The sequence below is a fragment of the Euprymna scolopes genome, chromosome 2 (genome assembly GCF_053919585.1).
Source record: "Euprymna scolopes isolate OS-2025 chromosome 2, ASM5391958v1, whole genome shotgun sequence".
NCBI classification, from domain to species: domain Eukaryota; kingdom Metazoa; phylum Mollusca; class Cephalopoda; order Sepiida; family Sepiolidae; genus Euprymna; species Euprymna scolopes.
Window position 1 is genome coordinate 71394270 of NC_136483.1, and position 21952 is coordinate 71416221.

Here is a 21952-nt window from a genome sequence, read left to right on the forward strand (position 1 = left end):
AGCCGTCATCAAACAGTCAATTAGTACAACATTAAATAAAACAACCTTTTCATTCCCCCCTCCCCCCATTGATTTAATGTTATTTGGTTTGGTTGTTTTATTTTACGGTGTATCAACCATTTTTGGGTTATTCAATGCCGAATCCAGTAATTTTGAAAAAGTTTTTATGCTTTAAGTTCTTTATATCTTCAGATATGTATTCATGGAGTTGTTTTGTTTTATGGCATATCAACCCTTTTCAGGTTTATTTAATGTCGAATACAGTCATTTTGAAAAATGACTCATGCGACAAGATCTTTATAGTGTCAAATATCTATTCATAGTGTTTTGTTTGATTTGGTTGTTTTGTAGAGAAAAATTGTTGTTTTTGACTTTGCTGAACATGATTGAGTTTTGAAAAGGGAAAGGAAAAAAACAATAACATTAATCTTTGGTGCATTTTAGGTCAGGAAACCATTATTTCAGACAATCCGATCTGGTAGAACCAGCATTACTTAAGGTTAGGATTAATTAAACCCCGCACCCTCCATATTAAGAACACATTTAATAATTTTTTCAATTTTTTCCGTGAATCCGCTTTGTTTCCTATAATTTCTTTTTGAGGAAGTTTTTTTTTCAATTTTATTTGCTTTGGGAGGGTCTAAAAAATTTTTTTTAAACCTAAACCTTTTTTAAATCATTAATATGCTTTAGTGTTGCCTGCTTTTTTACATTTTTATTTTTTGTGATTTTCAAATTATAAACTGCTTTGACCATTTCCAGAAACAATCAGGTCAATCTGAATCACTTCCTATACCAACCCCAATTAAAAACTAAACATGATTGTAAACAGCAGAACATTTTACTCTTCAAATTCCCATTATTTTTCTCTCCTTTTTCCATTGTTTCTGTGTCGTTTGGTTATTCATCCAATTCTTTGCTATCCCCTTTCTCTCTTAACCGGATTTTCACTTAGCAGTTGCAGTGTTCATTCCCCCTTCTCTACTCCCACCTCCACTCTACTCTTCGTTTCTTATTGTTCTTTTTTATTTCCATTTAGTTTAAAAGTCTATATTGGATTCGTTTTTTTTTGTTCATGGTATCAAAAGTAGGTATGACTACTTTCATACACTAGTATTGTTTCAAGATTGAAATTCTGTCATCTCAACAACCTTAATTCATAGTATCTCAGGATTCACTCAAATGTTTCGTAATATGTTGAATCAATATTTTGTTGCAGTCGAGTGATAATGCATATGAGGCAAAGAGAAGATAACATCTTAACAGAATGAGAGCCGAGAATTCTTAAGTACACACATACCTTGTTTTTCCATCAGAACGATAAAGAGCATCTGATCATCCTGGAGAGGAAGTGAGCAGGTCATCATCTGTGAGTCCAAAGATGGCTGATAAGCTCAATCTGTGCTGGGAAAGTTTTGCTGCAGTGGGGACAGAATTGTAACAAGTGCCAGGGGTTTCATAGCATTATTCTTCCTGTTCTATCTGCACTTCTCTACAGCAACTTTCCAGTCACTTTCATATTTTTTTTTGGGGGGGGGGGTGCATGCACGGTCATGAACAGCGGCCTGCCACCTGGTCCTATCTGAATATGTCTGCTCCCATGATGACCGGTCAATGTCGAAGGCCTTCAGTGATGATTTTAGAGTGTCTTTAAACCGTTTCCTCTGGCCGCCATGTTGGAGCTCACAGGGCATTCTGCAGTCTTAGTCTGACATTCTGGCTTACATAGGTATTAAAATCAGATACAGATTTCTCAACCTCAGGAGGCTTCAAGCTACATCTAAGATTGCAACAGATACTATCAATGACTTTCTGTTAGCTGATGACAGTACCCTCAATGCTACCTCTGAAGCAGACATGTAGCACAATGCAGACATATTCTCAGAAACCTGTGACAACTTTGATCTCACAATCAGTACCAAGAAGACCAAGGTGATGCACCAATTCGTTCCAGGAAAACCATATATAGAATCCAACATTTCCATCGATGGACAAAGACTCAATACGGTTAACAGGTTCACACAGCATAACTGACTGACACCAGCAGTAATAATGAATTCATGATAAAAATCCGACTAAAGAATGAAAATAGTGTAAAACACTCTTCATTTTCACGTAAAGACAAGAAATTACTGAAATTCTGATTAACTTAGGAAAGTTTTTATGCTTCTACATTTTTTCTTTATATTTCATATTCTACAAAGAGACTGAAACAAGTTTATAATCAATTTATGAAAAAGATTCCTGAATTTTTTTAAATTTTCAATTTTCTTGAAATTTTCAGATATAAATCCAAGTTTTTACAGAGGCACTGTAGTTGTGATTGAATTATACTTTGTTTTTTCTCCTTTTAAATGTAAAATATTTCAAAGATAAAATCAACATCTTATTTTATATAGTTGTTACAATTTTTTTTTTTTGCACACATCATAACAGCTTTTGGGTTGGCGATTTTTAAGAGAATATATATGAAGGTCCCTTGGAATAAATAACAAATCTATAACAAATTAAAATTTTTTTCTTTCATATAGTGCCTACCTCTCCACACATGACTGACAGACTCCATGACAAAACATGTTCGATCTCCCAAGGGCAGACAACCAACTGGCCAAAACAATTTAGTGGACATTTTTCTTTTTATATTAATAGGATTATTTCTCTATCATATATATATATATATATATATATATATATATATATATATATATATATATATATATATATGCATGCACATACATATATATTGTTAAGCTAAACTGAATTAATTCATAGTTATGGGCACTTCTGGATTTAATACAGACTATTTGCCATATTTTTTTTATAATCAAATTTAGCAGTCCTATATATATATATATATATATATATATATATATATATATATATATATAAGACTGCCAAATATACAGGATGTCCATAAAGTACGTGGGCACTTTAAAAAATTTATAACTTTATTTATATTTGTGATAGAAATAATCTGTAAAAAATGTTATAAAGTTTCATGTATCTAGTTTTAAGTACAGTTATTGAATAATTTTTCACCACAAAATTCGTAACAATTTTTAGATAAGTAAAAAATAAATAAAAAATATTTTCTTTTGTTTTTCAGAATCAATTTGATCCCATGGCTTCAATTGAGGAAAAAGTAAACTGTGTCCTTTGGTTGGCTGAATTGAAATCTACTATTGCTGTACAAAGAAAGTTTAGAATTGAATACAATAAAAAAGCGCCTCATAGGAACACCATTGTTAAATGGATGAAAAAATTTAAAGAGACAGGCTCTGTCCATGATAAACCACGGTCTGGAAGGCCATGTGTCAGTGAGGAAAGTGTTGCTTCCATAAAAAAATCCTTTACTGCAAGTCCAAGAAAGTCTGTAAGACGGGCATTATTGGAACTCGGGCTGCCAAAGTCTACTGTGCATAAGATTCTGCGGGCAAAACTTCATATGAAAGCTTACAAAATTCAATTACATCAACAGTTGTTAGAAGAGGATTATTATGCACGGCTAACTTTCTGCCACCAGTTCAATGAAAAACTTTGCAATGATGATGCATTTGTGAGTAATTTACTGTTTTCTGATGAAGCAACATTTCACATTAGTGGCAAGGTCAACAGGCATAATTGCCGAATTTGGGGATCTGAAAACCCAAATGAAACTATTGAACATGAAAGGGACTCTCTTAATGTTAATGTGTGGTGTGCTTTGGGAATAAATCGAATCATAGGGCCATATTTTTTTTGAAGATTGTGTTATTAACAGTGACAGCTACTTAGATATGTTGCAGAATTACTTTATTCCACAACTTGCACAATTAAACTTGAAAGATGATAGTGTTTCAACAAGATGGAGCTCCTTGTCACTTTGCTTGGCATGTTAGACAGTTTCTAAATCAGGAATTTCCTAACAGATGGATCGGAAGGGGTGGACCATTTCATTGGCCTCCACGTTCGCCAGATTTGACTGCATTAGATCTTTTTTTATGGGGACATGTGAAAACAATGGTGTATGCAACCAAACTTAGTTCATTGGAAGATTTGAAAGCTAGAATAACTAATGTGATTTCAAGCATTACTATAAATCATTTGGCAAGTGTTTTTCGTGAACTGCAAAATCGTATTACCCTTTGTATTGCTAATGATGGAGGGCATGTGGAAAGTTAAATAAAATTTCAATAAAAGCTTAAAAAATATAGATTTACTTCTTTCAAATCCATTTTACAGATTATTTCTATTGCAAATACAAATAAAGTTATAAATTTTTTAAAGTGCACACGGACTTTATGGACACTCTGTATATATGTATATAAAGTGGTAATGGTTTAGAAATTGGCAATAGTGCAGTAGACAGTCTGTGAGCTTGGTTTGCATTTTATGATTTCTCGGGGCTACTGGATATTACTTTCTCTAAAATGCTTAGCAAAAGTATTAATCCCTCTTCCCTTCCACCCATTTATGAGTTAAATAGTAGGATAGACTAAATCCCCAAGACTTGGTAGAGCAACTTTTGCAGAAGATGGAAAACTTTGAAATAATACCTGTGATCAGGTAAACCATGTAACACATTACTTGTTGGCTAAAGAGAGTTAGGGTTAGGTTCTACACAATGCATTAAAAACAAATTCATATGTAATGGTCATTTTATACTTCGGACTATTTTTGTTATTGAAAAACTGCCATTATGGCTTAATTTTTAGAATTTATGACGGAGCTTACTATTCCGTAAAGAGCACTATTTAAATAGTTTTTATGTTTTATATTTTGAGATGAAGATTGATAGTTTGTATTATTCAGACTACTATTCTCACAATGTTTCAGATAATGTAAACTCCAACCATCTTCGGCTCTATATTGTTAAACTCACCTGTACAATCTGTATAGAATTTCTAATGGAACCCTTTATTTAATCCATTGAGATAACTTATTCTCATTTTGACAGCCATGACCCAGTGTGCAATGAATAATTGTGCTATGTTATAATTAGTTCTAAGTGAGGTTGAAAGTTTATTCCTCAGTATGACCAATGTACAATTACAAATTATGTTACGATTTACTTAAGTAATTCATAATTGTATTTGTGGTATTGTCCAATCATGGCTTCCGGAATGAGAATAATCTACCTTCGTGGATTAAGTAAGGGATTTCATTCAAAATTCTGCAGAGATCACCAAGTTCAATGAGATTCACATGAAGAAAGTCGGTAGTTACATCATCCAAAACATTATAAGAAAAACATCTAACATCTTAGTCTGAATAAAGCGATATCACAATAGTAAAATTTGAATTGATTTTTCTTGTAAAATAATATTTTTTATATAGTTTAACGTGTCCAAATATAAATATATTATACATAAATGTTTTTTGTTTCATTAGACACTATTAAATTTCCGAATTAAAATCCAGACAGAACTGACGGGATGACAAATTGTTTTAATAATTTTTTATTAGTTGACAGTATTTAAAAAGAAGAGAAAAAAGATCATAACAATGTCGGGTTCACTGATAAACATTTTGATTCTTCTTTTGTAAAATTTGTAAATACTTTAGTCGGCTCTTTTGTCGGATGAATAAAAATTCAAACATTTGTAGTTTTAATTTTTATAAAATTTAAAGACCATACGTGGATATTTCATAATGCAGTCTGAACTGTAACAAAAAGGAAATTCCCATTAAAATAAAAAGAAACAAAAAAAAAAAAAACACCTAACAAAATGCAACAATTTAATTGACAGTCTTACCAACATAAAAAAAATATTTAGTCCCTTTATATAAAAGGTTACCCAATGTATTTTTTCTTTTAAAAGTATATTGTAGGCATTTGTTGTAGTAGTATTAGTAATAATAGTAATATTACTTAGTATAAGTAGTTTCATAGTTTGCTGTGGCTAAGATCATCATTGGTCATTTTAAACACAGCCTAATTCATGTATACACATAACCATGCCTATACACACGCATACACACAGTTATACATAATATAAAGAGTCTGACAGTATTAATGTAAAAACATTTTAGGATTCTAGAAAACACTAGTCACACAATAGATAAGACCATCAGCAGTGTATTCTTCTGAAATTTTCTAAAATTACATAATAATATATACAGAAATATTCTTTTCCATACAAGCATACACTTAAAGTATAAGTCTTTCTTCCATTTTTGTTTCTGAAAGCCTTTGTAGCAAGCTGATCATTGTTAGTGAATGTTATAGAATCTTCCAGAAAGACTTGAGATCAACCATCAATAGCTTGGTTCACGGTCCTGCAGAGATTGTTTTCGTTCTTCGTCAACAGGACCAGATCACCACTAAGAGGCAGCGGGGACACATGGTGTACTTCCTTATTTACAAAATATTTTTCATACTAACAATTTTAGATTTTTCTTTTTAACTTCAAAAAAAAAAAAAAAAAAAAAAAAAAAAAAATTTAAAAAAAGGATTGAAAAAAAAAATCTTAAATTAAAAAAAATGCTTTTAAAAAAATTAAAGCTAAAAATAAAAAGTCCCACGCTTCTTTTATCATCATCATCATCGTTTTGCTGGTAGCGCACTAACATTCTGGTAGATTTGTCGAGAATCATCCGGTTCTCTAGCAGAAAAAAAAAAAAAAAAAAAAAAAAAAAGAAGAAATTATAAGATTGAAATAGGTATTTATAGGTACAATATTTTAAAATAAAACACACACACACACACACACACACACACACACACACACACACACACACACTTCCAGTATATACATTTCTTGAAATACCTCTTTTCTAATACAGCCCAAATTACGACAAATTATAAGCTCAATAAAGATTTGTTTTGACCCTCAAAGCATATATATATATATATATATATATTTCAACGACCAAAAAACAGAATCACTCCCCAATTATGATTTTTGTTTCATTATTTTTTTTTATTTTTGAATTATTTTACTTATAGTAGCGATACACACAGACGATAAAACACTTTGGATAATCAGATTTCAAGAGAGTTGTGCTAAAATAGTCATATTTTAAAAACCAAAGGACTTTAAGTCTTCCAAATACCACCATTTTGTTTGGAAATGAATATACTGGGTGGAACGATAAAGTTGTCGCCCTGAAACAACATTACAGCTTTGCTTTAAAACTTTTGTTGAAAAAAATAAATTACGTAAATTGATTATGTAGTCTAACATCTATTCAATGTAGGTGGCTTAAGCCTCAATCACTGCCTCAATACATGGCCGGAACTGGGAGTATGCCTTTTTCGCGGGAGCTCGACGAATACTTGGCAGATGACGGTAATCTGGCTGGCTTTGGTGTTATGGGAGGTCATGTTGGTAATGTTCTTGACGTATGACCAAATGAAGTAGTTCAGTGGGTTCAGGTTGGGGGAGGAGGGGGGCAGTAAAAAAAGGATACAAAGTCGTAGCACTCCTTCTGAAATCAAGCCTGGGTCTCTTTGGACTTGTAGGTCAGCGCCAAGTCCTGTTGCCACACCCAGGAGCTACCAGCGGCCATCTGATTACACCAGGGGATCACCACACTCTTCAGCATATCCAGGTACACTTTGGTGTTGACTTTCAAGCCAACTTCAAAGATGTGAAGTGGCATATGGCCCTCACTTGAAACCCCACCAAAGACCATAACCATAGCCGGAAACTTTGTTTTATCACTCCGGGCATATCCGTTATTTGTGTCAATCCAGCAATGTACTTTGAGGGTGCTGGCAATGGTCCTGTTGGATCGGTAGAGAGCACAAGTTGTACAGCAGCGTATCTACGATCTTGCTCGTTGAACATTGTGTCACTTTCAGACATGATAGAAGGCTCCCATCGCTCTTGGGATTTGTACACAACTGGCCAACTCGTAGATGGTCTGCAACTGGTTTTCATCAAAAGGAAATGAAATGATGTCTTTTCTAGGGCAATAATTTTATCGCCCCACCCTGTACTTTTAAATGAATAAAAAATAATAATGTACATTATATATTTTAAGAGTTTTAAGCAAATAAAGTGAGAAAAATGTGAACATCATAAAATAGCGTTTTCAGTAAGGTTTTGTAATGATCCCCCCACCCCCAAACTTGTAAATGCTTGTACCGCATTTATATCAAGAATTTTCTCATGAAATTTGGACACTAACCAGAAGAGATGTCACTTTTAATTGTTTGGGGAGTCCCAAATACTTTTGGTTACTCGTTTTTTTGTCATGTTAAAAAAGACTTCAACATGACGAGTATTGAAAATTTTGAAAAAATTTTTTTCGGACACCCACTATCAAGTAAATCAATCTTTTTTTGTTTTTATCCATTATAAGTATAATTGTATGCTGCTTTCTCTTGTGGTAGCTAGCAATTTAAAATTATCATACTTGGAAAAAAATTGTTTGAATTTAAGTTTGTATGGAAAACTCTGTAGTAGCAGTAGCAATATCACAACTGTAAACAACAGACGTTTTTGTTGGCTTTTATTCCAAAACGAATTAAAAAAATTGAAAATATGAATACAAAAAAATGTTCTTGCATGTTTAGTTAGAGCTATTATGTTATCAGAATATATAATTAAAGTAATCCCAACCAGTCTGGCATTATGAACTTTGTTCAACTTGCAAATTCTCATATATTTCTGGTCAAATTTTAAAAAATATTTATATGGTTGAAAACACAAGAAAATAAGCTTTCTAAATATATAACTTGCATGCACTTTCATCCACTGCATTAGTTTTTAACAGCAAATTAAATAGTGCTTTGCTGTAAACAACGAAAAATGCGAAATAAATCTTTTTGGGTCATGTGTACGAGTGGTACCTCCCGTCCATATTTTATTTATTTGTCTTTTTCAAAATTTTTTCAGTGGATTATTAGTGAATGGATACTAATCTACCAAATTATCAAAAAAGAATGCAAAAAAAAAAAAAAAAAAAAAAAAATCAATATTCAAATATTTGTAGGAGGTTCTCAGTTTCTAGTGAAGTTAAGAAAAAAAAAACATCTTAAACTAGAAAGTTTAAAAGGAAAATAATGTGTAATTGGTAGAAAAAGGACAAGGAATGTAAATGAAAATAAAAATCAAATTCATCCAAAATTTGTGAACAATTTGTCAGCTTTAACAAAGAGTTTTTTTTTTTATATTTAAATAGGCAAGCAAAAAATATTTGATACTTTTCCAAACATCACGTTTTCTATTAGAGTGACGTCACTTGTTTTAAGTAAAATTTATTTTTGTCTGTTTGTCTTAATTCTTATAAAGTTTCACACCTTCACTTACCTAAGTTTGCATATTTAAAAATAATTTGATGTTCAAAATCTAAGTCAGAACATTTTCAAAAGCCAATAGTTATGAACCATTAACCATAAATATGAGTGTCAAATGCTCTCTTTAAAAAACTCCCTTAATCCTACCTCTAAATCTAGGTACAAGTGGTAAGCCTTCTTTGGCCCTAACAATAATGCTAAGTTCCAGTGGCAAGCTCCTCACCAAACAAAATTCCTCTGTAAGCTAAGTGTCTAAAAAATAATTCAACATCGTTCCTTAAAAAAAGTGCACATGATTTATCTCCCTTAAATAAATTGGTGAATTATTTTACATTAAATTTATGTAAAACTAACCCCCAATTCTGAATTGATAAGTGGTGACTGCTTTGTAAAAAAAAAAAAAAAAAAAAAAAAAAAAAATGGTTGGGGTGGCAGGGATTTAACAGAAGGTGTTAATCTACAATAATACTAAAGAAATCTGGCAATATATTCATTTTTAAATTATCCTAGATTCAGATTTCAATTTCTTGTACACAAAATGCATTACAATTCAACTTTGCGTTCTCTAACTTCTTTTCTTTTAATGAATACGTGCCATTTTTAAGGAATTGCAGCATATTTATGTGCATTCACTGCAGATTATTTGGAAACCATTAATTTCAATGGCATATTCTGATTCCGTGCACAAAATTATGCTTATATAGCAAATTGCTTTGCTTAATCTGGAGTTTTAAGATAAAATATTTTTACTGAAAAAGCAGTGTAAAAAAAAATGTGATTAAAAACATATGGTCCTAAAGAGGGAAAAATATCCAAACGTGTAAGGCAAAAAAGTAGTTATGACTTCCTTAATTTTAATCAGCTTTTATGAATTAAAAAAATTCTTAGCTCATCAAGCTCTTTCTATATATGCCATTATCGAGATATTTTATGACATTTCAATTTTTCATATGCATTGCTACTTATAGGCAAATTTATATTTAATTAAAATATATAAAAAAAAATAAAATAAAATAAACAAAAATCATGATTGTGGAATGATTCTGTTTTTTGATCATTAGAATGTAATCGAGAAAGCAAGTTGATTCAGCGATCGCAGGAGATTAAATGACTTACTGACAAAATAATTTTCCAACAAAGGATGAAAAGAATTTTTTTCTTTTTTTTTTTAAAATTTTTTATAGTTTTCAAGGTTAAAAAAACTTCCCAAGATTATAGATATATATTACCAGAATAACTGTCCCAGGATTGAAATAATCAGTAGGTATAGCATTAAGAAATTGAGAATGGTGGTGACTATGTAAAAGAATAAATTATGGAGTACAAAAGGTTGCTCGTTTTAATGGTATCACTACTATCTTCATAGGTCTTTAACTTTTTTAATTTAAAAAATAGGAGGCTTTTCTTATGGAGCAACCCTTGTCATGTACAAAGATGATCATAAAAGTTTGTACACTAACTAGATATTATTATACCTGACTGCACATGCATAGAGCGTCATTGAAGTAGGAGCATTCGTTATCTATACCACCCAATTTATTTAACACTTAAATCGAAATTTTCAGGAGTAAATCTGATGCTTGTCCAGAATTGCCCCATACTTTAAAAAACAAAACAAAAAAAAACAAAATAATCTGTATGATGTACATACCCATGACAGACAGAAAATATTGCATCTCAAAAATCAAATAATTCAAACTTGAAAGATTTTAGAAAGCCATTCTTAAGATGGAGACATTGGAAAAACTCAAATTTGCTATAAAATGATATTCTTAAAAATAAAACTACTTGATAAATTTACATGATTTTTGGAATACAATATTTCGTTTCTGCCACTGGTACATGCATTACAGATTTTTCTTCTATTTTTTTAATATGGGGATAATTTTGGATAAGGATTTATTCAGAGATATACATTTATATTATAGTTTTATAACAACTTCATTCAGAGATTAAAACAACATTTGGTGATGTAGAAGAATAAGCAACTCAAAATCCGCAGCAAACACTGTCAGCTAAAAAATTTGCATTATACTTAATTATTTTTTGCATAAAATAATAAAACTTATTTTATTGCTTTGAATTTTTTTTTAGTATTATAAAAAATATATTACTTTATGAAATATTTATTGACTTTTTTTTTTTTTAGAAAAATATAATTTTTATCTGGCACTGTTTGGTGCAGACTTAGTGTCACCTATTCTGCATCACCTAGTATTTCTTTTTAACAAAGTCTTTGAAAAATTTATGACACTCAGAAACAATACGTGAAGAATGGACTAAGTTTGTTGATACTCACAAAGGTACTTCTCTGAATTTGACTGGCCGAGGTGGAGGCTGGGATGACTTTCGTAACTGTGGAGGAAGAGTTGGTTGGACAGGAGCCACAATCGGGCTGTTGACATTGGTCTTGGACATAGCTCTTTGGAGATCAGTAGTGCCGGCATATCGAATATTGGTATATTCTCGCCCATCAACTTGGCTCATCTAAAATTATAATAATTTGAATATCAGGTATTATTATTATTTTTGGCATTTCCCATTTTTTTGTTTTAGCATTCTTTTTAAATCAACCTAAAAAAAACATTGCACACAACATACATAATGTTAATTTAAATTAAATATTTCATCCGGTAGTTCTCAAAAATACATTAAAAAAAAAAAAATAAAATAAATGAAGACAACTGGTTCAAAAATCATTTAAAGAGCCTTTATTGATTTACTAGCTAAAGGGAAACTTTGAGTCTAGCACCTGCAGAGAGGTGTTAGAATTCTATTTATGAATCATAATTCAAATTTTTTATTTTATTGCATAAAAAATTTGGTGCAAGTTCAGAGTTCTACCTAATTAAAAACCAAAAACACAGAAAAATCTTCATGCTGTACATAATCATTATGGAGTGAAAATGTCATATTTCAAAAGTCATGTAAATTGATCAAATAGTTTTTTTTACATTAAAAATATCAAATTTTATGATAAAATAAGACATTGTGATTCAAATTGTCACATTTAATAAACAAGAGGGAGACAATTCAAACAACGAGGATCAAAATCAGCCTTGTTATTGCTAAAATTTACTCTAAATATCACTAAAAATTATGAAAAGTGATTTTCTATAAAAAAAAAAAAAAAAAAAAAAAAACCAACTTATGTGATTTTTAGAATACGATATTTTGGTCCTTTTGCACTTTGCACACCAGATTTCTGTAAATGTTGGCTTCGGCTTAACCGACAAATTATGTAAACTGCCGGAATATGCAGAGCATTGATCAAGTTGATCAGCCAATTAACAAGCAATAGCAAATATGCTTAGCCAATAAAAAGCAAAGCAGTTGAGTTAATAAATTGTAAGAAAATAAATTTTGTTTTTAATCACACACAAATTTAATCAGTCCAACCCTACCCCTAACAAAAAATGGCAACAGTTTTCCTAAAAGTTTTTACAATTTTCTTGGAAAATAAAAAATAAATTTACTCAAATGTTTTCCTAACAATAAACTTACAAAAAAAAAAAAAAAAAAAAAAAAATCAAATTTTTTCCCTTAAAATTCTCTTGTACTTATATCATATTTTATTGGTTTTTTTTTTTTCATTTTCTTCATTATAATTAGTATCTGATAAATGTTATTTTTTTTGTTTGTTTTAGCGTTTTTAAATTTGATCGGCGCTCACCATATTTCAGCAGTTTATGTCCACTGTCGGTTGAGCCTGAAACAACATCACAGAAATTGGATGTGCAAAGTGCAAAAGTACCACTACATGACAAGCACGTTATACATTATGAAGATTTTTCTGTATTTTTATTTTGTTAATCACGTTAAATTCTGGATAAGAACCAAACATTTTATGGCCTCTTTATGCTAAATTTAGTGCAATTCTATCCAATGGTTTTGGGACTTATAAGTATTCATAATTATTATTAATAAACATATAATTTCAATCCCCTTATGATACATGCAACATTCAAAAAACTTTTCATGCTAAACATAGTACAATTCTCTCCAATGAACATGATAATGGTGATTGTACAAAAATGAAACTCTTCATTAAAATATGACAGAATTTTCTTTAATTTTTCTAAAAATATTTAATGTTATCCTCTTATGATATGGCTGATAACTACATCTGCACATATCTTTATTATATGTAGGAGTCATGTTCAAAACCGATAGGCGTCGAAACATGGTATGCAGCCACGTTAATGATGTGCTATCTGGAATGGACATTACTTTTATCTTTGTCTTTTATTTCAACCAATCATCTCTAAAGTGGGAGGGAAGGAGGTGTATCATTGCACACAAATCAAACACTAAAATATGCACGTGAACACAAACTTGTGAATGCTATTTGGCAACTAAATAAAAAAGATGAAAAGTATACTTTGCACAAAAGAATGCAAATGAAATATGAGGCTTACTTGTTCTGCCTGTAACCGTTGAATTGTGTCAATGTATTGTTGAACTGCTAAATATACAAATTTGTATTGTGCTTCCGTCTGGACAAGACCGGAACGCTGTGAACGCACCATTTGGATTGTTTTTTGGATGTCTATCTCACAGTCCAATCCTGAAGGAGAGAAGATGATATTAAATAAAATTAGCAAAATTACAAAAAAAAAATAAATAAAATAAAAACACCTTTACCACTAATAAGTAATGAATTTCTACCACTCCCACCCCAATTATGGATTCTTGGCATAAATTTCATAAAAATGTGGAAAATGAAAAAAATCAAATTTCCAAATAATTAAAAAAAAAAACCCAAAAAACATTTTAATATACATAACATTATATATATATATATATATATATTAATGTTATCCTCTTATGATATGGCTGATAACTACATCTGCACATATCTTACTGATTTTTTTATATATATATATATATATATATATATATATATATATGCCAGTAGCATTCACTTTAGCCGGGTTGAACTCGCTTCTCCCAGAGAAGGAAGTTTCATGGGAATATCAAAGTCACAAGCGATCCCCAGTTGCATGTATATTCCAGTTTAGGGAGATGGCGTTAGATTTTTACAGTTCTTGCAGGAACATGTCTACATCCTCCTATATATAGTGCTTGATATTCACAAATAGTCACTCATCTGGTACTAACCATAATCGGCATTGCTTAACTTCGGTGATCTAACAAGAACCGGTGTGTCAATGTGCTTATGCCATATATAACACATTTTTAAACTAGTTCCCACCAACCGGTTATCTCCTGCTCCCAATTATGAATTGCTGGCATAAATATTTCATGAAAATATAGAAAGAAAATATTTGAAACAAAATATTAAAAAACTAAACATTCATTAAATTTGGAATAATAGAATGTTTATTTTTATAAGTTGGATTTCTTAAAATTTGCATACAACACCAGAGTACTCAGAACTTAAACTCGAATGTTTATAATTTCCGAATTTTATTAAATTTAATAACATACAGTGAGAGTTGAATACATGTGTTGCATGGAGAGAAATGATATGAGAATAATACAATGGATGTGTACTGTTGTCTTAAAGACAAGTTTAGATATGATGACCTCAGAGAAAGATTAAATCTGGATAGTTATAGAGGGATATATGCAAAACAGGAAACTTTGTTGGTATGGCCGCATTGAAAGAATGGATGAGAGTTCTTGTGTTGTTAGACATAGAACAGATGAGATAGCAGGTTCAGTTAAAGAAAACATAGGAAGTAATAAGAATGGACTTTAAAAAAAGAGGGATATATAAAGACCTGTGCAGGGATAGGTTTGTGTTTCTTAAAGTTAGATTTCTTAAAGTCATCTAACACATGGTAGCACGTAAAACAAATATTAAATGATGATAATTAAATTTAATCACTTGTTTTTTTTTCTGAATTTTACGATTAAAAAAAAAACAAAAAAAACTTATAGTCCCTGATATATTTTATGTTTTATGTTTTTAACATTTATACAAAATCGAGGAATTTAAATTTTGTTTTATTTTACATTCATTAATATATTTTTAAATTAAGAAAAAACTTTTTAAAAAATTAAATAAAAAAATAAATTTCCATAACAAAAGTTTACTAAGTTTTTTTTATTACTTATTTTATTATCTTACAAATGTTAAACTAAAATAATATCAATAAATGTTTTAAAAAAATGCATATATATATAAAACAAAATTTCATTATACTGAAACAACTGAGAATAAATTCACATTCATTATGCAATACAATTCAGAACAAATATTTGCTTTTGACAAGAAATCTCCATTATAATAATAATAATATAGAAAAGTATCTTACCATGTCTTTTGATTTTATCAATAATCATGTCTATCACAATAAAAGTCCCTGTTCTTCCTATGCCAGCGCTAAGAAAAAAAAAAGATACTGGGTATATTTAATTTTTATCTTTTATATAAAATAAACAAACAGCTGCAACATATGGAAACTAAAAAGGTTAATTTAGTTTGCTTGAAACATTGTCTAGTGTGTATATATAAAGGAAATTTACAGACGGTAATACAATGTTGTGTAACGGATATACACAAACTGAAGCAAATTATGCATGTTTAAACTAAAGTCGAACACATCTCTGAGGAAGGTTAATTCTTCCGAAATATCATACAATACAGAACTTCTATCTGACCATCCTAATGCAAGTAAGAACACAATGCAAGTATATATATATATATATATATATATATATATATATTAGTGAGGAGACGATTCCAATATTTTCCGATTCTGATACAATTACCAATTCCTTACTAAATTCACAATCACGATTCTTTAAAAATCTCTAAATATTTAACTATAGAGTAGTATTTTCCCCAATTCTCGTAAAAACACACATTAAATGTGCAGATATTTTTTCAAGTGTAAAAATACACTTGCAAAGGATGATCTATAGATTTTAGCATTACTGGTAGTTTAAAATCAATAAATATTTATTATTACTACCAGCAGTGGAAGATTTTGCTTTTAACAAAATCAAAAAATAAAATACAATTAAAAGAACGTTTTTGGCCTTGGAAAAGATACGATTTTTTCCAATTCTGATATCCCTAAAAACTTGTGATTTTTCCGATTAATAGTCCCAATACTAATTATATATATATATATATATATATATATATATATATATATATATATAACTACTTCATTTACTCACATAAAATTAATATACGAAAGTATAGATTTATGCGTAAACTTTAAGTATTTACTTCAAAAGTGTTCAATATGTAGGTAGAGATAGTTAGTAATTTATAAAATATATATGGCGATTAAGCTTAATCGCCATATATATATATATATATATATATATATATATACTGTTTTAACAAAAACCAAGACTTCAAGAAATGGGTTGATAGCAACAAAAAGTGTATTTCATTGTTAGTTACAATTGTTTCAAGACCATTTCGACAAATTCAAACAATCGTTTGAAAATTTTTTATTGTGATTTCATATTGTTTGAATTTGTGAAAATGGTCTCGAAACAATTGTAACTAACAATGAAATACACTTTTTATCAACCCATTTCTTGAAGTCTTGGTTTTTGTTAAAAGAGTATATGAATGCTCAATTATAAAATATGATAATTTTGTAGCTTACTTTTTAAGTCATCTCTCCTTTTTGGCTTAAATTTATTGATATATGAACAATTACTGAATTATATTAACCCAGTATAATTTGGAATACTACAATTTTATATATATATATATATATATATATATATATATATATATATATATATATATATATATATATATTGTATTAACAAAGGTAGATCTACATACATAAACATTATGTCTTAATTTGTGTTGATTTGTTACACGTCTGCATTGTATTGCCTTCTATACACAAGTCTTATATGGAATTTTACTTTTCCGAAGAAGAAAAAAAAAATGAAAAAAAAAATGTATTAAATGATTTCAAATAGAATAGACATTTAGAGTCAGACTGATAGTCTCATGCTAGTTGCTATGGTCATCATAGTATTTATACCATTCAATTAGAAGGCCCTTCTCCAATTATTATTTCTTTGTTGGTAACCTGGGAAATTCAAACTATTCTTTGAGTATCAGTTGTTCATCTTCAGTCACATTTTGGGCTATTCTGTATTTATTAAATCATGATGAACTAAAACATTGTTATCTGACATTAAAAAGAGTTGATATACCATTAAACCAACCAGATCAGAAGTAAAACAATTGTACTTACGGCCCACTATATAGAAATTTTAGAGCTCAATTCATTTAAAACAATTATCCACTACACAATAGGGCCGGGACTATGGATCTAAAGCAAGCTCTGTTCAATCATGAGAGACAATGGATACCTTCTGCATGTATAATTGTGAAACAACAGTTGTGCAATCACCAACTACATCTCTCCCAGAGTGGCACTACACTGTTAGGAAGAGGTACAAATGACTGAAACGATGCCAAGATAAACAAAAAGCACATACAGCACTTGGTATTCCCAAAAAGTCACCCATTTTAGTACTGACCAGATACAATGTCGCTTAACTTTGATTATCTAACGGGAACCGGTATGTCAATGTAATTATGCCGCATCTAAAATAGTTTTAAAAACAAATGTTTTTGAAAGTGGATTCATTTAAATTGCCTGTGAAAACCCTTTTTTTCTTTTTAAATAAGTTTATATAAGAATTGCAGTGAAAGATTATTTCAAGTTAGGGTTATTAAGTGATCTCATCATTTTTTTTAAATTTAATAATGGCGATGTCTAATGGAACTAAATAGGTAACAATTATAAATATATATACTAGTAGGGAAACCCAACATTGCCTGGGAATGAATGAGAATCCACGAATGTTTTACCCTCTCATATTTTATCATCATCAAAATTGGTAAAATCGGCCATTTTTAATCCTTCCTGCAGTTACTTAGTCCAACATACATTGTAGTCTACATTGCACTGTAGAGAACCTACTGTCGATTTTAGAAAATTATTTTTATATATAATGACTTGAATTAAAGTTTAAAATGCAAATATCAAGTGCCATCATTCAATTGTGCTCTAAATAGAAACATTTATTTCAAATACAACCCTGTCATATCAAAGAACCTACTGTTGACTTTATATGCCTGATCTTTCTGCTTGTGCGGTAATAAAAATTCTGAAATGCATTTGTGGTATTAGGTTGTATAAGGTGTAAACTTTAGTCAAAATCGCCTGTTCCTTCTTTCACTGGATTTTTCAATTATCAATACTTATTGAAGACATTCCAATACAAAACTTATCTAAAAAACATTGCCAAGCACATAAAGTACATTTGTGTGAAATTTTTAAAAAATTGGCCTCGCAGTTTATGAGTCCATAAGGAATGAACTCGCGCACAGCGTTTATTTTATATATAATAGTAGAGATATGTATTTGGACACATTTAACTTTATTAATTTTTTTTTTTACAGGAAAAATTGATTCTTGTCCGGAATTCTCTCTATATTAAATAAACAAAAAGAAAAATCTCTATGATGTAAGTATCTGTGACAAAATGAATATATATTACAAAAATCACAAATTGATCAAGTAAGTTAAATAAGACAATCAAATGTTATGAGTATCAAAAGGGTAACTTCCCTGCCTTGAGGAGGAAAAAAAAATACAAGGGAGATAACTCAGTAATTCAAAACTTGCAAGATATGTTGTAATGGCTATGAATTCTCATTAATCACTTAAAAATGATTTTCTTTATAAAACAAAACGATTTTACTAATTTATGTCATTTTTTTTTTCATGATATTTTCATTTTGTCACGGGTATGTATATCACACAATTTTTTTCTTTATTTTTGGTTTTAATACAGGGGAAATTCTGGAGATGTGTGTAAGGGTTTTGGTTGAGCAAAAAAAAAAGAGTAGTAAGCAGGCTCGAACCCGTAATGCGCTAGAGGAAAAAGAGGTGAAAAAAAAAGGTTTTACCGATGTGCTTACTGTGGTTGTAACGTCATGGGCGGTCGAAATAACGCCTTTTATGCGAAGCCGTGGACGCGAGAGTTGAATGACTTGCAAAAAAATGTCAGCGAAAAAAACAACCCTCCCTGTAGAAAATTGCCCAGTTGAGGGTGAAGGAATTAATGTTTTTGGCTAATTTTTCGATATTTGTCATCTGAAGGGTCAAGCTTCAAAATGATACTGATCTTGTGAAAATCCGCTGCCTCTGTTGAAAGGTTTAGGCAAACATACATACATTCATTCATTTAAACAGACAGGTGAGATTTATATTATAGAAGACCTATCAGGACATCCAGTTCAGTTTGATAAAAATTAGAAAATAGATGTCTTGAGAACTGTCTTCAGATCTAAACTTTCGATTCGTAGTTGCCATCAGACAATTTATCATTTTCAAACTATCAACAGTTTTCCCCATTTTTTTTTAAAGATAAAAAGTGTAGTATCTGTTTTAATATTACACTTTATCTTTTGAACAAGAATACTAGAATATTCACCCAGCCTATGAAGAAGAATGCCTCAATGATAGAATGTGCAAAAGATGTTTTACAAAATGATAAAATAAAAACTTCACCCTTGGAATATGAATTATCAAGTTATTTTCCTATTTACAAAAAAAAAAAAAAATGTCTTACCTGCAATGTACAATAAATGGTCCAGAGTCAGGGATAGATTCTTGTTGTTCATTTACAATCTGGAGAAAATTTAAAACAGTACCATGGTCTGACGGGACACCATAGTCAGGCCAAATCATAAAGTGGTATTGGTATATTCGTCTGGGACCCTCTGTCTAATGAGGAGAATGAAAATATGCAAATTTTTAAAATACCAACTAAAACGATTTGACAATTTTTATGCAAATTTCTAAAACAAGGCCACCATTTATAGCTTTCCTTCAAATGCCATCAAAATTTTTTTTACCTCCCCAATCCAGTTTTCCTCTGCAATCATCAAAGAATGTTAAACACATTTTATTTAAAACATGCTAAAATTTGTATAAATACTGACTAATCTATAATAATATAAATGTGGCATCTTTCCTTGTTTGGTGATGCAATTGAAAACGAAATCTATTGTAAGAATATTGACTTTCCCCTCTCCTCACAAAGTAGAAGGAAGCGAAAAAAGAGGAAATAAGTTGATTAGCTCTTGATAATCAACTTATTTCCTTCTTTTTTTTTTTTTTTCTTTCAAAGGTATAGGAAGTTAGCTTAGTAGAAAGATAATAGAAAGTTTTCACCGGAGCACACAAAAGCAACTGAAATAGGATCTTTAATCAAGGTGTAGCAGTAACTAGGACAAACGACCAGATATAGAGGTCAATATATTTAGAGTTAGTTTATGAACAGTCTTGAGTTTGCAATAGTTGAGAAGAGTTTCTAGTTGGTGACAGTTGAAGGTAGGTTGCAGCTGCGACCAAGTCGGGAGAGGTTTAGGAGACCAAGATGAACTGACGTCAACATACAACTAAAAGACCTCAACAGACGACTAAGATGTGGATGTTAGTGGATCGATGTATCATATAGCCACTCATCCAGAGTACAACTGATATATACAATATTTTTTTGTTTCTTTTGAGTTTATATTTTCAGTTGTTTTAGTTTATTTATACTTGTGAGTCACAGCACACACCTTTAGCAGCCACCGAGATGAGATGACAACATGAACAGAAGAGAAGACAAAGGAGCAGGAAACCACAGCACGTAGCGTTAGGGTCGGCGATTGTTATTGAGTGATAAAAGGTGATTTTATAATTGGTGCTGTGACCAAGCTCAGTAAAATTGAATCATAATATTAATTCTGTATCAAGCTGTTTTATATCCACACTGGAAAAAGTTTTGCATAAAGAGAAATATTGTCTTTGCCCAGTTTGAGCACAGACTATTATTATAACTTGAAAATTCCTAGAACCAGGAGAATACAGGAGTTCTCATTCATTCGTGGGCAATGCCTGCAAGTAAATCATAACTAATCTCATCATAACATTTTATTAAATCTTTATTATTAAAAGCAAGAATACTCGTCCTGTGATGAGTTTATTATAATACTGAATAACTCTTTGATTCTTTCATTAATAAAAGAGATTAAAAACAATATTTCCAAGCAATCAAAACATACTTTATGGTGAAAATTATGAAAATAGAACTAAAATGACAGAAAAATTTTAATTTTGAGGTGTTAATTCCCCTTAATTCAAACTTGCTTAAATTTGAGAAATGTGGCTTTTATGTGATTTGCAGTGATACAAGTTTGCTCAAAATTAGGAGTGAGGGGGGTTTAGGGCTTTTAATGAAGAAGATTAGAATAGAGGAAGGTGCATTAGAAAAAAATAAATAAATAAATAAAATTTAATGACTACCTAAACAATTGTAATCTCAGGCCATTAATTCAATTATCTGTATTGTAATGTTTTTATAGTATTCTATTTATTGTAGTAAATTTATTTCTAGTGGAGGTAAAAAAAAACGCGAAAATATGAAACAAAAAGAAACAAGAATATGTCTTAATTGAAGATTCAATTAATTGGAAGACAAACACTTCTACCAAATGTTCAAAAATGACCAAACGTTACCAAACATGGCTTATCATCAAAGATAGTTTCCTTACTGTTCAAAGTCCCAATGTTAAAAAATCATTCCAGTTTTTATTGTAATAAACTACAGCCGATTAGTTAGAGAACTAGCCAATCAATGTAGATGCCCATTTCTTTTAAATCATGAACTGTGATACCTTTTTTTTTGGTTAGAGGCAATTTTCTATTT

General features: G+C 30.3%; 1 protein-coding gene across 1 annotated transcript in view; it reads right to left on the reverse strand.

Moving 5' to 3' along the window:
* Positions 1 to 5705: 5705 nt before the first annotated feature.
* LOC145292170 (tyrosine-protein phosphatase non-receptor type 11-like) overlaps positions 5706 to 21952 on the reverse strand; it is a 120878-nt gene continuing 104631 nt past the window's right edge. Inside the window, exons 11-15 of the mRNA XM_080138417.1 lie at positions 19826 to 19980; positions 15511 to 15578; positions 13645 to 13793; positions 11526 to 11713; positions 5706 to 6584 (exon numbers count right to left, since the gene is read on the reverse strand). Coding sequence (XP_079994543.1) covers positions 6524 to 6584; positions 11526 to 11713; positions 13645 to 13793; positions 15511 to 15578; positions 19826 to 19980 — 621 coding nt within the window. The 3' untranslated portion in view covers positions 5706 to 6523. The remainder of the gene's footprint in view (positions 6585 to 11525; positions 11714 to 13644; positions 13794 to 15510; positions 15579 to 19825; positions 19981 to 21952) is intronic.